Below are 21,321 nucleotides of genomic sequence, written 5' to 3' on the forward strand. Positions count from 1 at the left end.
CCCTTTTTTTTCAGTAACTACATTCTTTACCAAAATTTAAAAAGCAAAAAAAAATCTTGGCTAATACTGGAAGATGGGAACAAGAGATGTTCATGAATAGCGGAGAATAGAATGATATGGAGGCTGACAGATTTGCCGAGGCTGACAGATTTGCCAAGGCTGACAGGTTAGCCAGACATGTGCCTAGAAACACTAGCAGGTGGTACATGACTAGGTCTCATACATTTGGTATTTTCTGAAAAATAACAGTCTGCCACTTAGCCAAACTACAGCAGAATTCATTTTTCATCTTCAACTTTCAGTTCAGTTAAATAACCTCCTTCAAATTACCCCACCACATACTTTGATAAGTGAAAATGAACAATGTTGTTCAACAGTCTAGTAGTAAGTTCAGGTAAATTACCCGGAAAGTTGGTCAGTCCTGAAAACATGCATCATACAGTGTCAAAATTATTTTATATATGAAAATCATAGAATCATAGAATAGTTAGGGTTGAAAGGGACCTTAAGATCATCAAGTTCCAACCCCCCTGCCATGGGCAGGGACACCTCACACTAAACCATCTCACCCAGAGATCTGTCCAACCTGGCCTTGAACACTGCCAGGGATGGAGCATTCACAATTTCCTTGGGCAACCCATCCCAGTGCCTCACCACCCTCACAGTAAAGAACTTCCTCCTTACATCCAATCTAAACTTGCCCTGTTTAAGTTTTAACCCATCACCCCTTGTCCTATCACTACAGTCCCCAAAGAAGAATCTCTCTCCAGCATCCTTACAGGCCCCCTTCAGATACTGGAAGGTTGCTATAAGGTCTCCACACAGCTTTCTCTTCTCCAGGCTGAACAGCCCCAACTTTCTCAGCCTATCTTCACATGGGAGGTGCTCCAGTCCCCACATCATACTCGTGGCCCTCCTCTGGACTTGTTCCAACAGTTCCATGTCCTTTTTATGCTGAGGACACCAGAACTGCACACAATACTCCAGGTGAGGTCTCACAAGAGCAGAATAGAGGGGCAGGATCACCTCCTTTAACCTGCTGGTCACGCTCCTTTTGATGCAGCCCAGGATACAGTTGGTTTTCTGGGCTGCAAGCACACACTGAAGCCGGCTCATGTTCAGTTTCTCATTGACCAACAACCCCACATCCTTCTCCTCAGGGCTGCTCTGAATCTCCTCTGCCCAACCTGTAGCTGTGCCTGGGATTGCCATGACCCAGGTGCAGGACCTTGCACTTGTCATGGTTAAACTTCATGAGGTTGGCATCAGCCCACCTTACAAGCATGTCAAGGTCCCTCTGGATGGCATCCCTTCCCTCCAGTATATCAACTGAACCACACAGCTTGGTGTCATCAGCAGACTTGCTGAGGGTGCACTCAATCCCATTGTCCATGTCAGTGACAAACATGTTGAACAAGACCAATCCCAACACTGACCCCTGAGGGACACCACTCGTTAACTGGCCTTCAGCCGGACATTGAGCCATTGACCACAACTCTTTGCATGCAGCCATTCAGCCAGTGCTTTGTCCACCGAGTGGTCCATCTATCAAGCTGATGCCTCTCCAATTTAGAGACAAGGATATATTTTATATGCATTTACGTAGGTTTGTTTTGTATTTGATGGCTAAAATCATATGTCATGCAAGTCTTGGTAATGTGATATCATAAAGAAAAAACAGTTAACTCTTATTATCCAGATTGTGGAAAAAATAATGTAATGTACAATATATTTTCTACACAGATTAGACACTTTTACTTCTGCTATTAGTTTCTAATATTTCCATCTATTCCATATCTAGAGCCAGATTTTAAGATAGGGTTTTTTTTATAATTCTGCACATAAAATAATTCCTAAATTCCTATCAGACCAAATTCATAACTTGTATGTTAATCATCTCTGTATCCAATTATAGTTGTAAAGTTCTACCCACCAGTAAATTTCTGGGGAAATAGAAGCAGAGCCAAGAAATAGAGAGTTAGTTCCTCAGAATTTGTATTTGCAGTTGTCTTTGTATTTTGTTCTTCAGGCATATCCATAAACATCAGAGATTTTAGGCTTTTTCTGTGACTACCATAAAACTTTTGAGCAGTATTACAATGTGTAAAACAAATAATTGGTACTTTCGTGGGTACACTGTAACACTAATACTATTTTTTCTTGTCTTACAAAACTTAAAATTACTTCTTGTGTAGTTTCACTTTAATTAGTACTTGAAGACTTGTTTTGTTCCTTAGGCTAATATGTTAATGTCTCTTTTGAGGTTCTGTGTTTCAGAATAAAACTGAATTACTTTTCTGCTAATCCCAAAATACAATTAATTTCTTAATGCATGCATACTTTATGAAGATTATTTAAATTTTTATGAGTACTAGTGTAATCTTAATAATGTGGAACATTTCCAACACCATTATAACTTAATAAAGCTATACTTTTCCATTATGCAGTTAAAAAACACTGTCTATTCTCTATTTCATACAAAAATTGAGAAAAATCTACAAACCACATCAATGTCTTTGCAAGTGCCATAAATTTGTAATTGTCTGATATAAAAGAATTGCTGCATACACCACCTATTAAACCACAGGAGAGCTGAGACTGCTACACAATTTTAATTTGCACAAAAGAAAAAAAATATTTTGAAAGGCTGGACATTTTCTATCGCAAAATTTTATGAAGAAGATATCTGTTTTTCAGAGAACTAAATCCTTAGACCTCAGACATGACAAGTCTCATCTTGGAGATAAAGTGTGACTGACTTTATATTAATGCATAGTAGGGAAACATGCAAGCAGTTGTTGTTGACTGACTTTCCCTCCAAGTAGAGAAATGTCATATTGTAAACCTTCCATATAGAATGCAAAAGAACTCCACAGACACAAGTAACTGCCATTTAAGATCTGGTCCTCAAATGTTCTGAAATAGGCTCCCTGTTTCTGCAGTAGTTTGGACCTTCCTTGTCCATATTCCTAACCTTCACACATACATGGATTCCCTGCACCCTGGTTTACCCCTAGCTCTTAAATTCCAATCTCCAGGTGTCTCACCATCTTTTCCTGAAGAATAAAATTATCTTATGCTGTTTATCAACAATACATGAAACTTTCATTTGAGACCCTGCATCTTAGCTCCTGGCAGAAAGTCCCTGAATCATTTCACCGTCTACGTGATTTTCTGCATTTCTAGCCTGTTCCAAGAATGCTAGTGCCTTCCATGTACAAATTGCTCAGCTGGGGATCCACTGTTCCTTCCTGCAAGCCAGTATAAAGTTGCATTTCCCTAACTGAAAAGTTTGAGCTTCCTGAGAAGAGGAAATAAATTCTGCCTGCAGTGCAACAGCTACACTATGTCCTCCTGGCTTAGCTCTGTTCACACTGAACAGTGTGAAGGGGAAGCAGAAGCCATGGGCAGTAGCTCTTGCACAGCCAATACTCAATGCAACACATGCACTGTAAGAACTAGACCCATAGCTTTGATCTCATAAAACTTTTGTTTCCTTGACCCAGTTGCCTAGAAATAAGTGAAGACTTTTAGAGGATGTTGGAGAGAAAGAAAAAGAAAGAGGCAAAGACCAGAAGGATCTTCATACATTTCTGCCTCCGTGGTCTGTTTGCCATCTTTATGTAATGTAAGCCCAATACAGAGGGGCCTCCTGCCAGCTACAGAAATGTTAGTTGAATGCAGCAGCCTTCCAAAGATCCTGCCAAAATGCAGCTGTGGAGCAGACCTGAATACACCCAGTGTATCCTGCAGTTCTCTCAACTTTTCCCTTGTCCAGTGAATGAGATTTCACTGAGTCATGGGACGAACACCCAGTGATCCCCTGCTATGCATTGCCAGGGCACATAGGCACCTGGGAGCTGGTACTCAAGGCACATTCTCCCTAACTCCTGTGCAGTACATAGCCTTTCCCCACCTCCTGGAGCTGGTACAAGATGCAAACAGCTGGGGAGAGACAGAATATTTGTCCACCTATGATTCCAAAGTAGAAAAGGAAGACATTGCTGTTCTGGGAATGAGGTTGGTCAAACCAGAGTAATTCAAAACAGATAGGAAATTAGTGGATACTCTATTTGATGTGTGAGGTTTCACTACTCTACTGTACCCCTAAAATATAGCCAAAAGTAGAATGACTTTCCAAATAAGAAACTGAAAGAATTCTGTAACTAACATAGTCCTGCAGAACTCTATCCAGAGACCACCCTTGCATACGTGTACACATAAATCATGCCCTTATAGGGAACCAAAACCAAGCAGCACAAAGGTTTAAGGGATTAAAGATTTATTCTGGAGATTGGAGCTATTCCTGGAGCAGTCACCAGCCCCAATTCACCTTTCAATGTCCCAACTTTACCTTAAAACTGGCAACAATCAGAGCTCAACAGCAGCAGTACAAATCATTGTCCCACCTCTGGGCAGGAAAGCTTTCCTTTCTTTTTTTTTTTGGCACACAGCCTCAGCTCTGTCACAAAGAAGATCCAGCATTTCTACCTGATGGTCCCCATTTCTTGTAAAACAGATCATTGTAAAATGTGACCTCTTCACCCTATCCCCATGTAAAATGTAGTCCTCCCTCTAAAAACCTAATACTTCAGAAGCACTACTTTAATAAATTAGAAATCTGAAGCAGGCTCTCCTGAGTAAATCTCACTGTTACAAACATCAAGCGAACACTTTGTTCCAGTTTTATCTACTCTAGGCCCAAAAGATGCTTAACACAACACCATCACCAACCTCACTGATCAATTTTCACTGCCCATTCTTAAGTTAATGGGGAGACATGGCAAGAGCACACATGTTCTTTTCTGTTTCAGAGCCCTGGGAAGTTTGAAGGTAGGAGAAGGAGCCAGACCACAAAAGCAGCTGTTTCCCAGTGGAGCAATTCCAACATGGCTGATCTTTCCCGGAAAGGAGAGGGAATGTAGAAGGGCAAAAAGTCAGAAGGGAATTTCCCCTGCACTGTAATTTTCTCTCCATGAAGAGGTATACAAATACATAGCCTACAGGCACAATTCACAGGATCTAGCAAGCTTGCTTTATACAGGAAGCAACTGTCGCTTTGAAGTTTGAGAGACAATCAAACACTGGTATAAAAACTAGGTATCTTTCAGCTTTTATGGAAGTTTTATGTTTGTAAATCGGTTATAGAGTCTTGCTGAACTGTAATGCACATTTACTTTAGCAGACATTCAAAAAATGGTTGCATCTACAAATTATTAGATTTTCTGTATTTCAAGCATCTATTATTTAAGGCATTTTTTTGATTTTTTAAGATGTGTGAACAATGTGTACAACCATTGAAGACATAAAACCCCTTGAAATTTGTGCTTCTATATAAATATGCTTGTAGATACTTAAATATTGCAGTCATAAATGTATTTTCTCTTATATTGCCTGTGTCATGAACAATTGCCCACATGAACAACAAGAATGCCAAAAAATCTCCTAAGTCTGGCCAGAAGTGCAGTATTTATACTTGAATTAAAATGAATTCCATGTGCAAGCTAAAGTAGCACTCCATCAATAAAACATTTCAACCACTGTCTGTGGTATGGCACTGAGGCATCTCTTTTCAGCTTTATCTGACACTAGGGATTTCTTGCTTTACGTAGCTAAGAATCAACAGAGAATTATTTTAAGTATATCTTCAAGTACTTCATTTAATTTATTTCTAATTTAAAGAACTATTGGAAGACTCAGGTGTGCATGAATACATAAACAAGTATACGTTTGAATTTTCATAACAAAACTTTTTCATATTATGGAATTTTTGTATTATAAACACTTCCTAGCAGGTACGCACAATTTGATAAAAATGCTCCCCTTTCTTTTTCTAGTTCTAAGCCATTAAGTAATTTTGCTTGTAGACAGCTGGAATAAAATACACTAATTTCTAAAGCAGAGGAGCGTGAAAAATACTTTTTCCTATTTGCCATTCTCACTCCTCATTCAGAATGGTTTCATGTAAGTCTAGATGTGTTTCAGCACTGAATCACATCCCATATTAAAATCTAAACATGACTATATGAATGATCTAGAGAGGAAATGGAATTTGAGAAACATATAACCAGGAGAGATGACCCTTGTTGGTAAAGAAGGTGGTTCAGAAATGGCCTAATGAAAAGATTTCTGGGAGTTCACCAACATCCTCTCCAGGAAGACCTTGAGTGTTTACTAAAAAGTATCATGGTTATTTCTCTGAGCTCCCAGAAAGATGTGGTCCATAAGACAGACAGAACAAGCTATTAGTAGACTTAGAGATTTGAAAACACCTTGAACTGTAACTACATGCAAATATGTAGTTACATACATAATTACTGTATCATGCAAAATATTGAGTGCTCATTAGGGGGTAGCTGAGCAAGTTACATTCTGAATGCAGCACAAGATTACACTTGCAAAGGGCTATTTTAGCATAGACAAAATGACAAAAATATAGAGGTCCAATCTAGAAAAGATAAAACACAAAGAACTGTAGAGACTTGTATTATCCAAGTATTTCTGTATCTCTTTGGCTACAACCAGTAGCACAGGTTCCACATACATGAGCTGAGAACAAGCAGTGTAAATGCACTGAAAACTGTTAAAAGACTGTTACTCTTATACAAGGAGCCAAAGACTTTGCTTATTCCTCATAAGTATTTCTGCTGTACCAAATGCCAGCATCATCATTTTATCAGTCGGATGTGTGTACTCTATAGCTTTACTCAAAAAAAAAAAAAAAAAAAAAACAAACAAATAAACCAGTGCTTTTATTAGTAACTTACAGTACATAAATTCCAGTACAAGCTTGAAAAGGAATTTCTCCTGAGGGAAAAATATAATTAGTTTTAGAGTTTTCCAGAATAGTAGAGGATTGTTGGGTTTTTTTAAAGTGTTTTAGACATACACAGAATTCCAAACATCTATATTTATAGGTTCCAAAAGATTTTCAACAAGTCTGTGTAAAAAAAACCTTCTTTTTTTCTTTAGCAAATGCCTGTTTATCATACATTTTCTTGTCCACTTACAGCATCTATCCAGACATAAGACCACGTTAGAATTACTTCAGTCATGCATTAATCATAGTTGATGAAAGACTTTAGGCACATATTCAGTTTTAATAAAAACTCTCGAAAGTTATTGTCCACATAAAGAAATACCTTGGAAAGTTTCACCCAAAAAGCAAAACAGAAACCCAATAATTAATAAAGAGATTATACTATCTTAAGTTTTAAATTGTACACTGAACAGATGGTTTAATCTAAAGGTCTATGTAAGCCAAAACCAGCAGGTTAAAAAATATGCGGGTGAAACGGGTGCATGACAGGAAAGTCCACAGTTCCAGGGTTTGAATATACTATGTAGCAGGGCTGTTCTAAAATATATGGAAGGTGGAAATGATGAGGAGCTGGTCTGGTGGCCTCAGATGCAGAAGGTAAAAAGTACCTGTTTATAAAATTTATCAATGCTTCTTATTTACCTTTAAATATTTTGCAAGTTTCTGAATTCCCCAGTATTCTGATGGCAAATCTGTGCCTCCTTCATGATGACGTACAGGCTGTTCTTCATCTTCCTCAGTCTCTGAGGAACTTTCACTAACATCAAGCCTGGCTGATGTTTTACTAAAAATAAAAAACAGCATTACCCATTTTAAACAGCTATAAAGTAACATGAACAAGCACATTTTAAACAGGTATGATAGCACTGCCTAGTAAAATATGTATATATATATAAAAACTAGAAAAATATAACTGACATTACGAAATATTAAGTATGGTGATAATTACTGTAAATACTGAAAATAAATTAAAAAATTGAAGAAAGAAGAATAAGTAACCCATACCGTTTTGAAGCTGGTTGGATTTTAGCAGATTCAGAAGAAATGCCACTGCCTTTCTTTTTGATTTTCGCAGACACAGTACTACTTCTCCTTCTTGCTTCTTCAGCATCTTTTCTTGCAGCTTTGTCAGTAATATGTTTCTTTTTATAAAAAAAAATATTTTATATATATACATAGAACTAAAAAGCTGTAGTGGAACACATGTCAGTATGTATGAGCTTATGAACCTACACAACAAACTCCATTAAAGAGTGCTGTGTTTTAACTAACTAATAGTGGAATATTAGAAAAAACGTATTATGCTGACCTGTATGTGATACAAGAACAAAGAATAAATATACAGACCACAGGTCCATTTATCCTAGGATACCACCTCCAACCATGACCAGTAACAGCCATCTAGGTAACAGCAGGTGAACAATGGAAGAACATGGAAATTCTTTTTTTTCAGCATATTCTTCAGAAAATTGTGATTCAGGTCACTCCTGATTGTCTATCAGTTTTGGATGAATTTGTCTTCCATGAACGTGGCTGACTGCTTTTTGAACTCACATAAACAAACAGCCTCTACCATCCCATAGCAAAGAATGTGACAGCTTAGCCACGTGTCATATGAAGAACTCTTTCCCTTCATTCTGAACTGGTCTCACTGGCTCTTTTCATTTGATGCCCCTTATCCTTGTATTAGAACGGACAGGGACTACTTGCTCCCTATTCACTGTCTCCAGTCATGATTTTCTGTATCTGTCCTTTTGTCCACTCAGTCATCTTGTTTCCAGGCAGAAGAGTTCTAGTCTGCCTAGTTCTTCCACATGCTCAGCTGTTCCACACCTTTTATGATACGGAATACAATATAACTTGCTTTCCTCACATAGACTCCTAGGCCTAGCTGGACACAATTGCCCGTGCTTTTTTGTCCCTAATTTCCAGCACTGTGAAAACAGAATGTCCTTTCAAGCCTGGGCTGGTCATACTATCACAGTCACAACAATAAAACAGAATACTACTCATGATTACAGCCAATTTTACTACAGCTAGACTATAACAATGGCTGTGGAAAAAGATAAGCCCTTGCCCTGGAAAAATCACTTTTTTTTAACAGATGAGTGTAGGTCACATTCAAAATCTCTTAAAATTATTTCTTGCAACATGGCAAATTGGCAGACTTGAGAAGATACTTTTTTTTTTTATTTTTTTTTTTTAGGATGTAGACTTTGTTTTAGATACTCTTCTTCCTCAATTAACACATAATCAGGAAACATGACATCGGAACAGAATTCTGATTTCAGAAGACAAATCCAACAATATCCAATATAAGTATGCTCTACTTCTGTGTGTCCAAACTTTGAGGTAATCTCATTAGTAAAGATTGCTGCTAAGCAGAGCTAGAAAAGTGGCTCATATAATATTAAATCATTAAAAATTGTAGCTAAGTAAGAGTCATTGTGATTTTCCATCCTGGATCTCTGTTGCTTCTTTCAGAAAGTGTGGTTTAGATTAGACTGTCTACTCTGTCTCATTTTAAAGGCATTTTACACCAAAAATACGATAGTATCAGAGTCCTGGAGGATCAGTATGGCAGATGGTTGCAAGATATTTCCCTGCTTTGCTGTGGAAATGACATAACATCATCAAAGTTGTTGCATAACAGAAGAAAACTGTGAAATCTCTTTAGTAGTCTGTACTTTCTTCTTAGAAATTAACATGTAGTAAATTTTGTTTTATTGCTCTTAACATAAAAATGCAAACCTATACCATGCAGTCCAATCATTCAGTTTAGAGAGATCTACATGAAAATTTATTTATAAAGATAGCTACTTATCTGCAGAGAACAGAAAGCCCAGCATTCTTCCAGTTCATAGATGGTTCTAATTTCTTCTTTTCAATGGATCTCCTTGAGGCAGAACTTTTTACTTTCTCACCTACTTTATTTTCTGTAAAACCATGAAGGCTCTGGGATTGGCCAGAGACCTTAGCCTCAACTACTCCCATACGCTGGAAATTCTTCTTATATGTTGGTTCCTTAAAAAAACTGTATTCCTAACAAAAGGAGACATGGTTTGTCAGTCATATTGCTATATGAATAATGCATATTAAAACAATAAGTTCTGAGCACAATTCTAGGACACTGTGCTTAAAAATTTTTACACATTAAATGTGGAATTAGACTACAAGCATAAAATCAGATTCCCTTTAAAATAATGAAACATTAATCTGGAAAGTAGCTGTTGCCATGTGCAAACTAAAGCTTTTGAAATAAATGAGCTTGAGAAATCTGGAACTTCCTGAACATTCTTGAGTATTGGGAGTTGTTTAAATTCTGATACGTTAAATATTTTGTGACACAAGCACTTTTAGAGAAACTAATTCTAAATTAGTTTCAAGATCTAGAATTGAAAAGTCAGTCATTCTGCTTTCAATGGATCATTCATGTTAAAACTATTTCCCTGCATGAAGGATTTACAACAAATTCCCACATAAAAAAGAAAAATTAACAAAAATGTGAAAATAGGCTATGATAAACTGTTAGACTTTAGGTCCAAGTAACTTAATTTGATATAGCTTAGAATTTATATAAACACATTCCATTTCAGTTTTTTATGTCTTCTGTTTCTTAGGACAAAACATTGTTGAACAAATCAGGTACAAGAACGGAGCTGAGTGGCACCTACCAGTCCTTCAGTTGTCTGTGTTGAGTACCATGGCTGATCAAAAGTATCCAGAACAGAGAGGACTCTTATGAACTCTTAGTCTCTACTGGAACATATTCAATTTTCACAGGAAAGACAGCATACAACCGAGCAACTAGAATGTATTGAGTTCTGTCCGGGGTCGGATGAGGAGCAAGTGGAATGTCTGTGGGTACGAATCAAGGGGCTGACTGGCACGGGTGATACAGTTGTGGGGGTCTATTACAGACCTCCTGATCAGCACGAAGGAGTTGATGAGGCTTTCTACAGGCAACTGGAAGTAGCCTCGCGACTACATGCCTTAGTCGTCGTGGGGGACTTTAATTACCCCGATATTTGCTGGAAGACTCACACAGCCAGTCATTCACAGTCTAGGAGGTTCCTCGAGTGCATTGATGATAATTTCTTAATGCAAATGGTGGACGTACCAACTAGGAGAGCAGCGCTGCTAGATTTAGTACTCGACAACAAGGAGGGTTTGGTCGAAGTGGTGACGGTCAATGGCAGCCTTGGCTGCAGTGACCATGAGATGGTGGAGTTTAGGATCCTGTGTGGGAGGAATAGAATACCTAGCAAAGCCACAGTTCTGGATTTCCGAAGGGCCAACTTTGGCCTCTTCAGTCAACTGCTAAGGGAAGTCTCATGGGAAAGTGTACTAGGCGGTAAAGGGGCTCAAGATAGTTGGTTAGCATTCAAGGACCGCTTCTTCCAAGCTCAGGATCGGAGCGTCCCAATGAGTAGGAAGTCAAGTAAGGGATCTAGGAGACCGGCGTGGTTAAACAAGGAGCTGCTGGGCAAACTCAAGTGGAAAAGGAGAATCTATGGATTATGGAAGGAGGGGCTGGCCGCTTGGGAGGAATATAGGACAGTTGTTAGAGGATGTAGGGAGGCAATTAGGACAGCTAAGGCCTCCTTGGAACTCAATCTTGCTAGTCGGGTTAAAGACAATAGAAAGGGCTTCTTCAAATACATAGCAAATAAAACTAAAACAAGAGGCAATATAGGCCCACTGCTGAACGAAGTGGGTACCCTGGAGACAGAGGATATAAAGAAGGCAGAGGTGCTGAATGCCTTCTTTGCCTCTGTCTTTACTCCTGCAGACTCTCCCCGAGGGCCCCGGATTTCTATAGCCCCAGAAGGAGTCAGGACAAAGGAGGAGTTTGCTTTGGTAGATGAGGATTGGGTTAGGGATCAGCTATGCAAACTGGACATCTGTAAATCGATGGGTCCGGATGGAATGCACCCACGGGTGCTGAGGGAGCTGGCGGAGGTCATTGCTAGGCCACTTTCCATCATCTTTGGTAAGTCGTGGGAAATGGGCGAGGTGCCTGAGGATTGGCGGATGGCAAAGGTCACACCAATCTATAAGAAGGGCAAGAAGGAGGACCCAGGTAATTATAGACCGGTCAGCCTTACCTCCATCCCTGGAAAGATGATGGAACAACTTATTCTTGACTCCATCACTAGGCATATCAAGGATGAGGGGGTCATTAAGAACAGCCAACATGGTTTTATGAGGGGGAAGTCATGTATGACCAACCTTATAGCCTTCTATGAGGAAGTGACTAGGTGGAGGGATGATGGTAGAGCGGTAGATGTAGTTTTTCTTGATTTCAGTAAGGCATTTGATACTGTCTCCCACAGCATCCTCATAGATAAGCTAAGGAAGTGTGGGCTTGACGATCAAGTAGTGAGGTGGATCGAGAACTGGTTGAAAGGAAGAAGGCAGAGAGTTGTGGTCAATGGCGCAGAATCTAGCTGGAGGTCTGTGACTAGTGGAGTTCCTCAGGGGTCGGTGCTGGGACCGGTGCTGTTTAATATTTTCATCAATGACCTGGATGAGGGAACTGAGTGCACCCTCAGCAAGTTTGCTGATGACACAAAACTGGGAGGAGTGGCTGACACACCAGAGGACTGTGCTGCCATTCAGCGAGACCTGGACAGGCTGGAGAGTTGGGCGGGGAGAAACTGGATGAAATTTAACAAGGGCAAGTGTAGAGTCTTGCATCTGGGGAAGAACAACCCCATGTACCAGTACAGGTTGGGGGGTGACCTGCTGGAAAGTAGTGAAGGGGAAAGGGACCTGGGGGTCCTGGTGGATAGGAGGATGACCATGAGCCAGCAATGTGCTCTTGTGGCCAAGAAGGCAAATGGCATCTTAGGGTGCATTAGAAAGGGAGTGGTTAGTAGGTCAAGAGAGGTTCTCCTCCCCCTCTACTCAGCCTTGGTGAGGCCGCATCTGGAATATTGCGTCCAGTTCTGGGCCCCTCTGTTCAAGAAGGACAGGGAATTGCTTGAAGGAGTCCAGCGCAGAGCCACAAAGATGATTAAGGGAGTGGAACATCTCCCTTATGAGGAGAGGCTGAGGGAGCTGGGTCTCTTTAGCTTGCAAAAGAGGAGACTGAGGGGTGACCTCATCAATGTTTACAAATATGTGAAGGGTAGGTGTCAGGATGATGGAGCTAGGCTTTTTTCAGTGATATCCAGTGATAGGACAAGGGGCAATGGGTGTAAACTGGAGCATAGGAAGTTCCACGTTAACATCAGGAAGAACTTCTTTACTGTAAGAGTGACAGAGCACTGGAACAGGCTGCCCAGGGGGGTTGTGGAGTCTCCTACACTGGAGATATTCAAGGCCCGCCTGGACAAGTTCCTGTGTGATGTACTGTAGGTTACCCTGCTCTTGCAGGGGGGTTGGACTAGATGATCTTTTTAGGTCCCTTCCAACCCTTGGGATTCTGTGATTCTGTGATTCTGTGATTACTTATTATTATTATTATTGCAGCTGTCACTACCAGATAGGTGAAGACATTCCTTTCTCTATCTGATTCAAGGCAGTTTTAAGGAGATCGCCACAGTATAGTCAGTTTTCGACTAGACCCTGACATGAATGGGCTGTTCCACACTTGTTGACTCAACTGTCTCATCATAAAACAACTCATGCTAATTCTCTCATTCAGAAAGTGTACTCTAGACAGGACAATTTAACATATGATAAATAAGACAAATCAAAGGGGAAATGATGCTATAGCTTGACCAGCTAAGCACATGCTAGAAAGTACATTTCCTACAGCAGTATATGCCAACATAGCAATTCCAAATGTTATCTTAAACAAGGCAAAGAAGATACTATAAAAGTTAATTTGTTTTGCAACACAGTTGTATGCAATGAGCTTTTTTGAAGCTCTCCTCAGAAAATAAATCAAAACTATTTCCAGCCATAATTTATTTCAGGCAGGCAACCTTGGAAATACAGCTTTTCCCTGCTTTTCAGAGTTCTAGAGTAGAAATTTTCCCTCAAATACAAATGTTCTGGATCTCTATAGTATTAACTTGTTTAAATTCTAGTTTTAGAATGCAGAATATATTAAACCAGCTCTTCAGCAAAGTATTATGATATGATATTCCTAAATCATTAAAATTGTATAATTTGTACTCTTCAGCATAAACTTATTTACACAGTCAGAAAGCACTAAGTGATTTATATGACAACTGAAGGAAAAGAGAATAAATTCTACTTACTCTTATTTAATAAGTGTACACATCTCTTGAATATGTACAATATCTTTATAAGAGCAGAAAACCAGTAAAGAATGGCATATTGTCTCTATTACTGATATTACGTTTAATTTATATTAACATTTAGAACTGTAAAACATTATTAAAGTTTTACTGTATTTTACCTTTCAAGACCAGCAAATGAAGCCAAATCACGTTGAAAATATATTAAACAAATCATTATATCTAAAAACATTCATATATTGTCACATTTATGAAACGCAAACCAATGTGTAGATACAACATTAAAAAAAATACATGCCTATGGGATAAATAAAACATATTTTGGCATTTATTGCAAACAGAACAATTTACAAAGTTAGTTCCATTACTGTTAATATAAGCTACCGTATTTATGTGCACAAGTTGAAATGCTCTCTTCTGTCAAGTATCTATTTCTCAAAAAATATAAATATCAGCCCTACATCCCAGAAAAGTAAAAGTACAGGATAAGAAAATTTCCATGTTAATCACCTCCTTTTTGCAATAATTAAAATTGCATATAAATAACCACAACAAAACTTTTTACCTATTTTAGCCTGTAATGAATTTTGCCACCATGTTATTAATCTTATAACCACACTAGGAATCTGAAAAAAATTTTATCAGGAATGATGAAACATGTAAAATTGAAGTGGCACTGTGTGATTCTAGTTAATATAGAGCTCTAAATAAAACTAAAATACTTGCATCTTACATTGGATGAAGCAACACAGAACATAAGCTGCAAGCTTAACTCTCAGCTCTGATATTTAAATCAGGCAGTTCTCGTAAAAATGTTGGGCTATTATTTATATTTGGGTTACAAAGAATGAAGATAAAAATGTAAGTGGTTTTGATCATGGAAAAATACTGTCATAAGAAGTTGACCTTTTCTGAAAGGATATCATATTTTCCTGATTTAACATTTCCAGTGCCTCATGGAGAGTAACACTAGAAGACAAGCAATACTTTTTAGGCAGAATTAGAAGCTGACCTCACATGTTGGATGAAAACTCATAATAAGATATGATAGAACAATATGTGCAATAGTACATTATTTGCCATTTACGAAAGGAACATATTTAGTAGAAACTGAAACATACCGAAAGAAAAATAACAAATGCAGTTTTTAGAATTCTTCATTTAATCAGAGACTTATCTTTGGTAAAGAAAGGTTCAGCAAGGTTTTTAATGTAATTCTTACCATTATACAATGTATGTTTGTACAAAGTAGAATATACACCCAGCATCAGCAAGCACATACCTGTTTAGCCATATTTTCTACAAATTTAGGTGATCTCTCCCTTAAAAATGTGACAATATCTTTATATACATCACTTTTTCTTTCATAGTCAATGCGACCTTTACTATCTATCTGACCCTTAAAAAAAAAAAGAATAAATTTGAAATTATTAATAGCATTGCCTTATCCAGGTAATTTAATCTGCGTCATAAAATAGCGTTAAAAGAGCACAGAGGTCATACTACAATGCATTAGGTATAGAACTCTTATGCTCGGAGTCTATTCAACTTCAGTAATGCTTTGTAAAAATGCATGGACCATCTCCATGGATCCCAACAAATAATCAAGATCTTACATAGAATTCTGCAAATAATTACAATCAGTTAATTGTGCTGCGTGCAGTTTCGCTGGAAAGAATTTACGGCTTATGGTAAATAACTGAGTAAATATGAGCTTCCAGTGCAATATAGCAGATGTCTAAAAGGATCAGGAGATAATGTAAACTGACTAGCCTAAGCTTTATGAGCTTAATCCATCAAAAACATGCTAAATCAAAATTTCCCTGGATTTTTAACTCCTAGGAAATCAACTTGACTGATGGACCTCAGTATCTCTTCAAAATGAATATAAAAGCTCTGTTCACCACTTAATACACATGGGGGACTATCATGTCTAAATAAAACCAATCTGTAATGAAAGAGATAACCACAATTAAAAGTAGAAGAGCTAAATAATTTCCAGAAAGCTTCCACTGAAAGGAGAAAGGGCAGCTTAACATTCATAGAAAGAGAAAAGCAAGCTATGTTAGCCACACACAATCATATTACACCTCAGATCAAGAGCAATGAGGCACTAGAGAGGCATCTAGTCACACAGTACCTTTAAATAACAGTAGTGTGAAGGACATGTTTAAAGATCAAGCAAACACTGCTAGCAAAGAGTGCAGAATACCATCCTATATATATTTACCAGAAATGCCCTCCAAATATGTGGGAAAACAAGCACGCATTTGTTACTGTGTCTTCTTCTGTACCAATAAACTAGCTCTGCAGGTCTCAATACTACTCCTCAATACTACAATCTCAATACTACTCTCCTAAATTGACTGATTCTTGATTTTAGCATGTAAAAGTATTCATTACTCCATGGTATCATTTATTACTTACTCCATTTAAGAACACTCCTGCTGTGCTGCAAGTGATACACAAAGGATCAGCGTCATGTGGGTTGATGACTAAGTAACAAATTTCTCCATGAACTTGTCTCCAGGGAGGAGCTCGGCATCCATTAGAGAACACGTAATCTGTAACCAATTAGCACGAGTGTTTTTATCCAGTTTCAAAGTATTTTTTATAGTTATTCTTGATGATTAATATAACATATATACACAAACAATACATTACTCTCAAGAATTCATACTGTTAGGAATTAATCATGCAAAGCTCTTAGACCTGTGGCCCAATTCAACTCAGAACTGCAACTGTGCTTAGCACAGGATCAGGGACTCGGTTCACTTCCTCTATTTCCACTGAAGATACTCATAAATGGAGATTATTTCTGTACTTAAAGGCTGAAGAACAGCATTCCATATCTGAAAATACTTTCTACTTTACCGTATAACTTTAAAATAGAAATAAACACTTTTAAAACTTAAAATTTATCACTGAAATTAATTTAGCAAATTTCACACAGAAGTCAACTATCACAGAATCATACGATAAGTACTTTAATGAGATTATATATAAGCACGAGATATGATCAGATCTGGACCTGATGTATACTCCAGTGATTCCAGTACTGTATTTTCTCCTTCCCCAGAGAAATTCTTGAGAAGACTCACTTCATTATTTACAGCAGCTGGATTTAGTCTTACGTCTCTGCAATTAATAGAAAATGGGTTAAAATGTATTAATGAAAAGGATGTACTCAGAGAAATAAAAAGAGAATATTACATGATTTTTTTCTTTTACACCAAGTCTTAATAGTAGGAACAAAAGCTGGAAATAGGTCATCTTCAATTGTTTTTCTTAATTTTATCTGTTAGTTTAGTAAAATTTTAGTTCCATAGCTAACATAAAGTCCTTGTAGTTTTGAAACAGGCTCAATGTAATATTTAATGTACTTCCATGAAGAAATAAACATTTCCTTGAAAACATTTAATTTAACTAACTTTGTTGTTTGTACAAATGAGTACAATTTGCTACCAAAATGCAAAACACATGCAACCAACAAACCGCACTCACAGGCACACACTTGCACAGCCACACCTACAGCAAAATCTCCAGGAGAGAAAAAAAAAAAGATGATTATTTTTTCAATAACTTAGTGAGCAGTGAAAGTTATTTCAATCACTTTCTTTATGTCACATCAAAAGCACGCACTGTGGGTTGAAACAAATCTAATTTAACAATAAAAACAAAAAAATGCACTGGCTGACATACTTAGCTTCCAATTGAAATGCACTTACTGTGAAATTTGTTTCAAAGAACTATTAAGCAGTTGCAAATCCAACTGATGAAGCAGAAGAAAGATTTTCATTTTCACTTCTGTTTCAGGGTCACCACCTTTTTTCACTTTCTCAAGTAAATGCAAGATGGACCTATCTTCTCCTTCAACAGTCCCATATTCAGGGCCAAGAATTTGCACTATAGGATCTCTGTTAGCTGAAAACATGAATCAGAATCATATAATGTGATACTATATTTAAAACTGTTAGGCAAAACAAACACTTTTTATCTTTCTCACAAGATTAAGACTTATGCAACCAAGAGGCGAATATTATATACTTTCTTTTATCAACAGCCGCCTTCCCTAAAAATATGTCTGGCTGATCACAAAAATAACCCAGGAAATCAGTGGATTTAAGTCACTGAAAATTTATAATTTTGTAAGTATGATTTAGTGTTAAAGAACATCTTTAAGGTTTTCCAGGAGCATTCCCAATGGCCCCATTACTTCCTCAGCTATGCCAGCTGTTCTTTTTAGTAAACAGTGACATAATTGCATATCAATGGGTTTTAAAAAATCATTTTGCTGTGTTCAGCAAATGCAGTCCCATGCATCTATGAATGCATCTGCATGATACCCTGTCCATATTATTCTTCCTTATTATTCATGGTTGATCACTGTCAGTGACAGTATCCTAAATTATTAGACCAATGTGATGTTTGATCCAGTATGAGCATTTATATTTTAGCATTGCAGATGTAATTTCCAATTACCAAATTCCCAATTTCGGAATTTCTCAATTTTTCTCTAGTTTTTCAATTCCGAAATAACATTACTAATCTCTTCTATCTACAAGAGCAGGACATCCCGTTTAGCATATCAAGGGTCTTGTCAGTTTAAAAATCTGACACACTTGAATACCTGGACTTGAGTATGACACAAGAGAAGTACTCGATCCTCTATTTTAAAAGCCACTGTGAGAAGGACCTAGAAGTGCTCACTGTGAAGCTTGTGCAGATGAGAATGTCTTAATTGTGTAAGATTCTTATTTAATTTTTTGCTGTTTTTTAAGGATGTAACATTTTGAATGAAGATCAAAGTACAAATATTTGAAAAACTGCTATTAGCCTCCAATAAGACATTCTTTTTCAGAAATTTAAACCTACTGCCTGTTGCAATAGCTAGGGTATTACTCAGTATGTGTTAATTTGTAGATGAGATTCAACAGTTTTAGCTTTATTCCAGATTTCTGTTAGTGATTTCTGTGAAAATAAAAAAAACATTAAGTTCTTTATCAGCCCTTTTAGCTACCTTCCTGTACCTTAGAATGAAGGCATGCATTTCTGCACATTTCGTAAACATGAACTGAAGAAGACATACTTTTTAACAGAAAGAAAATATTACAAAAACAAAAGAAGAAAGGAAACCTTCAAGGCATGCCTGTACTTCCTTTAACTTTTTTTCCATTGCAATTTGTAGCACACAGGACAGCTGGTCGAAACTACGAACTCTGAGAGTTGATTTCGTGAGAAGCAGCAATGACTGGCCATCTTTAGCTTTGGCTTCAGACTGAACAGTTGCCTCACTAGAAAAATTGAATTATATCCTTTTAGAATAAGATCTTTAACTGCAAATTTTAGAGGACAAGCTTCACATGATAAAGCATATACAATTTCTTTAAACTGTATTTCAGAAAACTTCCAAGGTAAACCAATATTTTCACTGCAAATCTGCAGCTGGATGTGCCTGAAGGAGGCTGGGACCCCATGGAGAGCCTGTACTGGAGCAGTGGCAGGACCAGTGACCCTGTGGAGAGAAGATCCCATGCTGGCAGGACTTGCGACCCCGCAGGGGACCCATGCTGGAGCAGTCTGCTCTGGAAGGGCTGCACACTTGGAAAGGACCCACAATGGAGCAGTTCGTGAAGACCTGCAGCCTATAGGAAGGACCTATGTTGGAGAAGTTCATGGAGCACTGTCTCCTGTGGGCAAGACCCCACGCTGGAGCAGAGGAAGAAGGTGAGGAGGAAGGAGCATCAGACACAATGTGCAATGAACAGACAGCAATCCTCATTCCCCATCCCCCTGTGCTGCTTAAGGGTGAGGAGACAGAGAAAATCAGGAGTGAAGTTGAACTTGGGAAAAAGGGAGCGGCTGCACGGAAGGTGTCTTCAGATTTGCATTTATTTCTCATTATCCTACTTTTGATTGACAATAAATTGAATTATTTTCTGTGAGTCTAGTTTGCCCATGACAGTAATAGGTGAGTGATCTCCCTCTCCTTATCTCAATCATGGGCCGTCTGTCGTATTTTTCTCCCCTGTCCAGTTGAGGAAGGGGAGTGACAGAGTAGCTTTGGTGGGCACTTGGCATCCAGTCAACTCACCACACAGGAGTCACTCCTACTAACACAAATCTCAGGGTTAGTCACTGTTAGATGCTTTTTATAAAAGGAATAGAGAGTGTAAGCTGTCGACATCACTAACTAAATGGGTCTGTGTCACATCCAAGATAGAACAGTCTCAAACTCTTTGGGGGAGGGGGGGAAGCAGCAAATTTTAACTCAAATTTTTAATACATATCAGTAAACCCCCACCCATTTCAGCCTCCCAAGTACACTAAAGCACAGTTTGCTTGGTAACTCACCTTCATAATTTCAAAACACACTGCAATTCAGACTTACGTGCTCTCATAACCGTTTCCAAATGCTGAACAATTTAATTGTGTTTTCCACTCAAGGGGCTCTTTGAAGACAAATGCTGCTTCCTGAGGATATCTAGTGCTGAAGTCCTCCACGAACTTTATAATTTGATTTAAAAGAGATTCGTTCAAAGGGGTGATTTCGAGTGTGCCAGCTCCAAAACCAGCAGCAGTCCACTGAGCTGCCCTGGCCAAGGCTGCTCCCATGGTGTCAGGCAACTAGTATCAAAGTATCAAATACCTTTGCAAAGAAACAGAAAATGACCAACCTGAGCTCTCAAATGACAAATGCAATATGCTGTGGCTGTTATAACTTGAAATAAACATAGAATCATAGAATCATAGTTACTGAGGTTAGAAAAGTCCTGTAAGATCATCGAGTCCAACTGTTAACCCAGCACTGCCAAGTTCACACCTAAACCATGTCCCTACACACAACAGCTACACTTCTTTTAACTCCCTCCAGGGATGGTGACTCCACCACTTCACTGGGCAGCCGGTTTCTTTTAACTCGTTTAAATCCTTGAAATGGGGAAAGGAGAACTGAAGAAGACAACTCACAAAATTTAAAGAAATAGGGAAATCAGGTGAAAACACAAGGGTTTTCCATGTTAATTAATTTCCGGTGCTATTAGAAACTCAGGGAGCTGACGGCAGCAGGCCTCTGTTGTGGCTGTAACAAAAGGCATTTTGGTTCTCCTTGTGAAGTTGGTACCACTGTTAAAAGCTAAAATGTGCAGGTGGACAGACACGTACAACCCCAGCAGGCACCCCCCCCAGACACCTTCTTTAAACGCAGGAAAACGGGGGGTGTCAGACCTGCCAGCCAAGCCTGGACAGGCCGAGAGCCACCAAAGCGCAACGGCCATGGGGAAGCTT

At 38.4% G+C, this 21,321-nt stretch overlaps 1 protein-coding gene across 1 annotated transcript in view; it reads right to left on the bottom strand.

Annotated features, from left to right (window-relative positions):
- ODAD2 (outer dynein arm docking complex subunit 2) overlaps positions 1 to 20,649 on the bottom strand; it is an 88,716-nt gene extending 68,067 nt beyond the window's left edge. Inside the window, 9 exon segments of the mRNA XM_065669252.1 lie at positions 7,463 to 7,604; positions 7,826 to 7,962; positions 9,641 to 9,862; positions 15,317 to 15,433; positions 16,462 to 16,598; positions 17,066 to 17,172; positions 17,763 to 17,958; positions 19,171 to 19,328; positions 20,426 to 20,649. Of these exon segments, the coding sequence (XP_065525324.1) occupies positions 7,463 to 7,604; positions 7,826 to 7,962; positions 9,641 to 9,862; positions 15,317 to 15,433; positions 16,462 to 16,598; positions 17,066 to 17,172; positions 17,763 to 17,958; positions 19,171 to 19,328; positions 20,426 to 20,649 (1,440 nt within the window).
- Positions 20,650 to 21,321: the final 672 nt, after the last annotated feature.

This window comes from Lathamus discolor, chromosome 2 (assembly GCF_037157495.1).
Source record: "Lathamus discolor isolate bLatDis1 chromosome 2, bLatDis1.hap1, whole genome shotgun sequence".
NCBI classification, from domain to species: domain Eukaryota; kingdom Metazoa; phylum Chordata; class Aves; order Psittaciformes; family Psittacidae; genus Lathamus; species Lathamus discolor.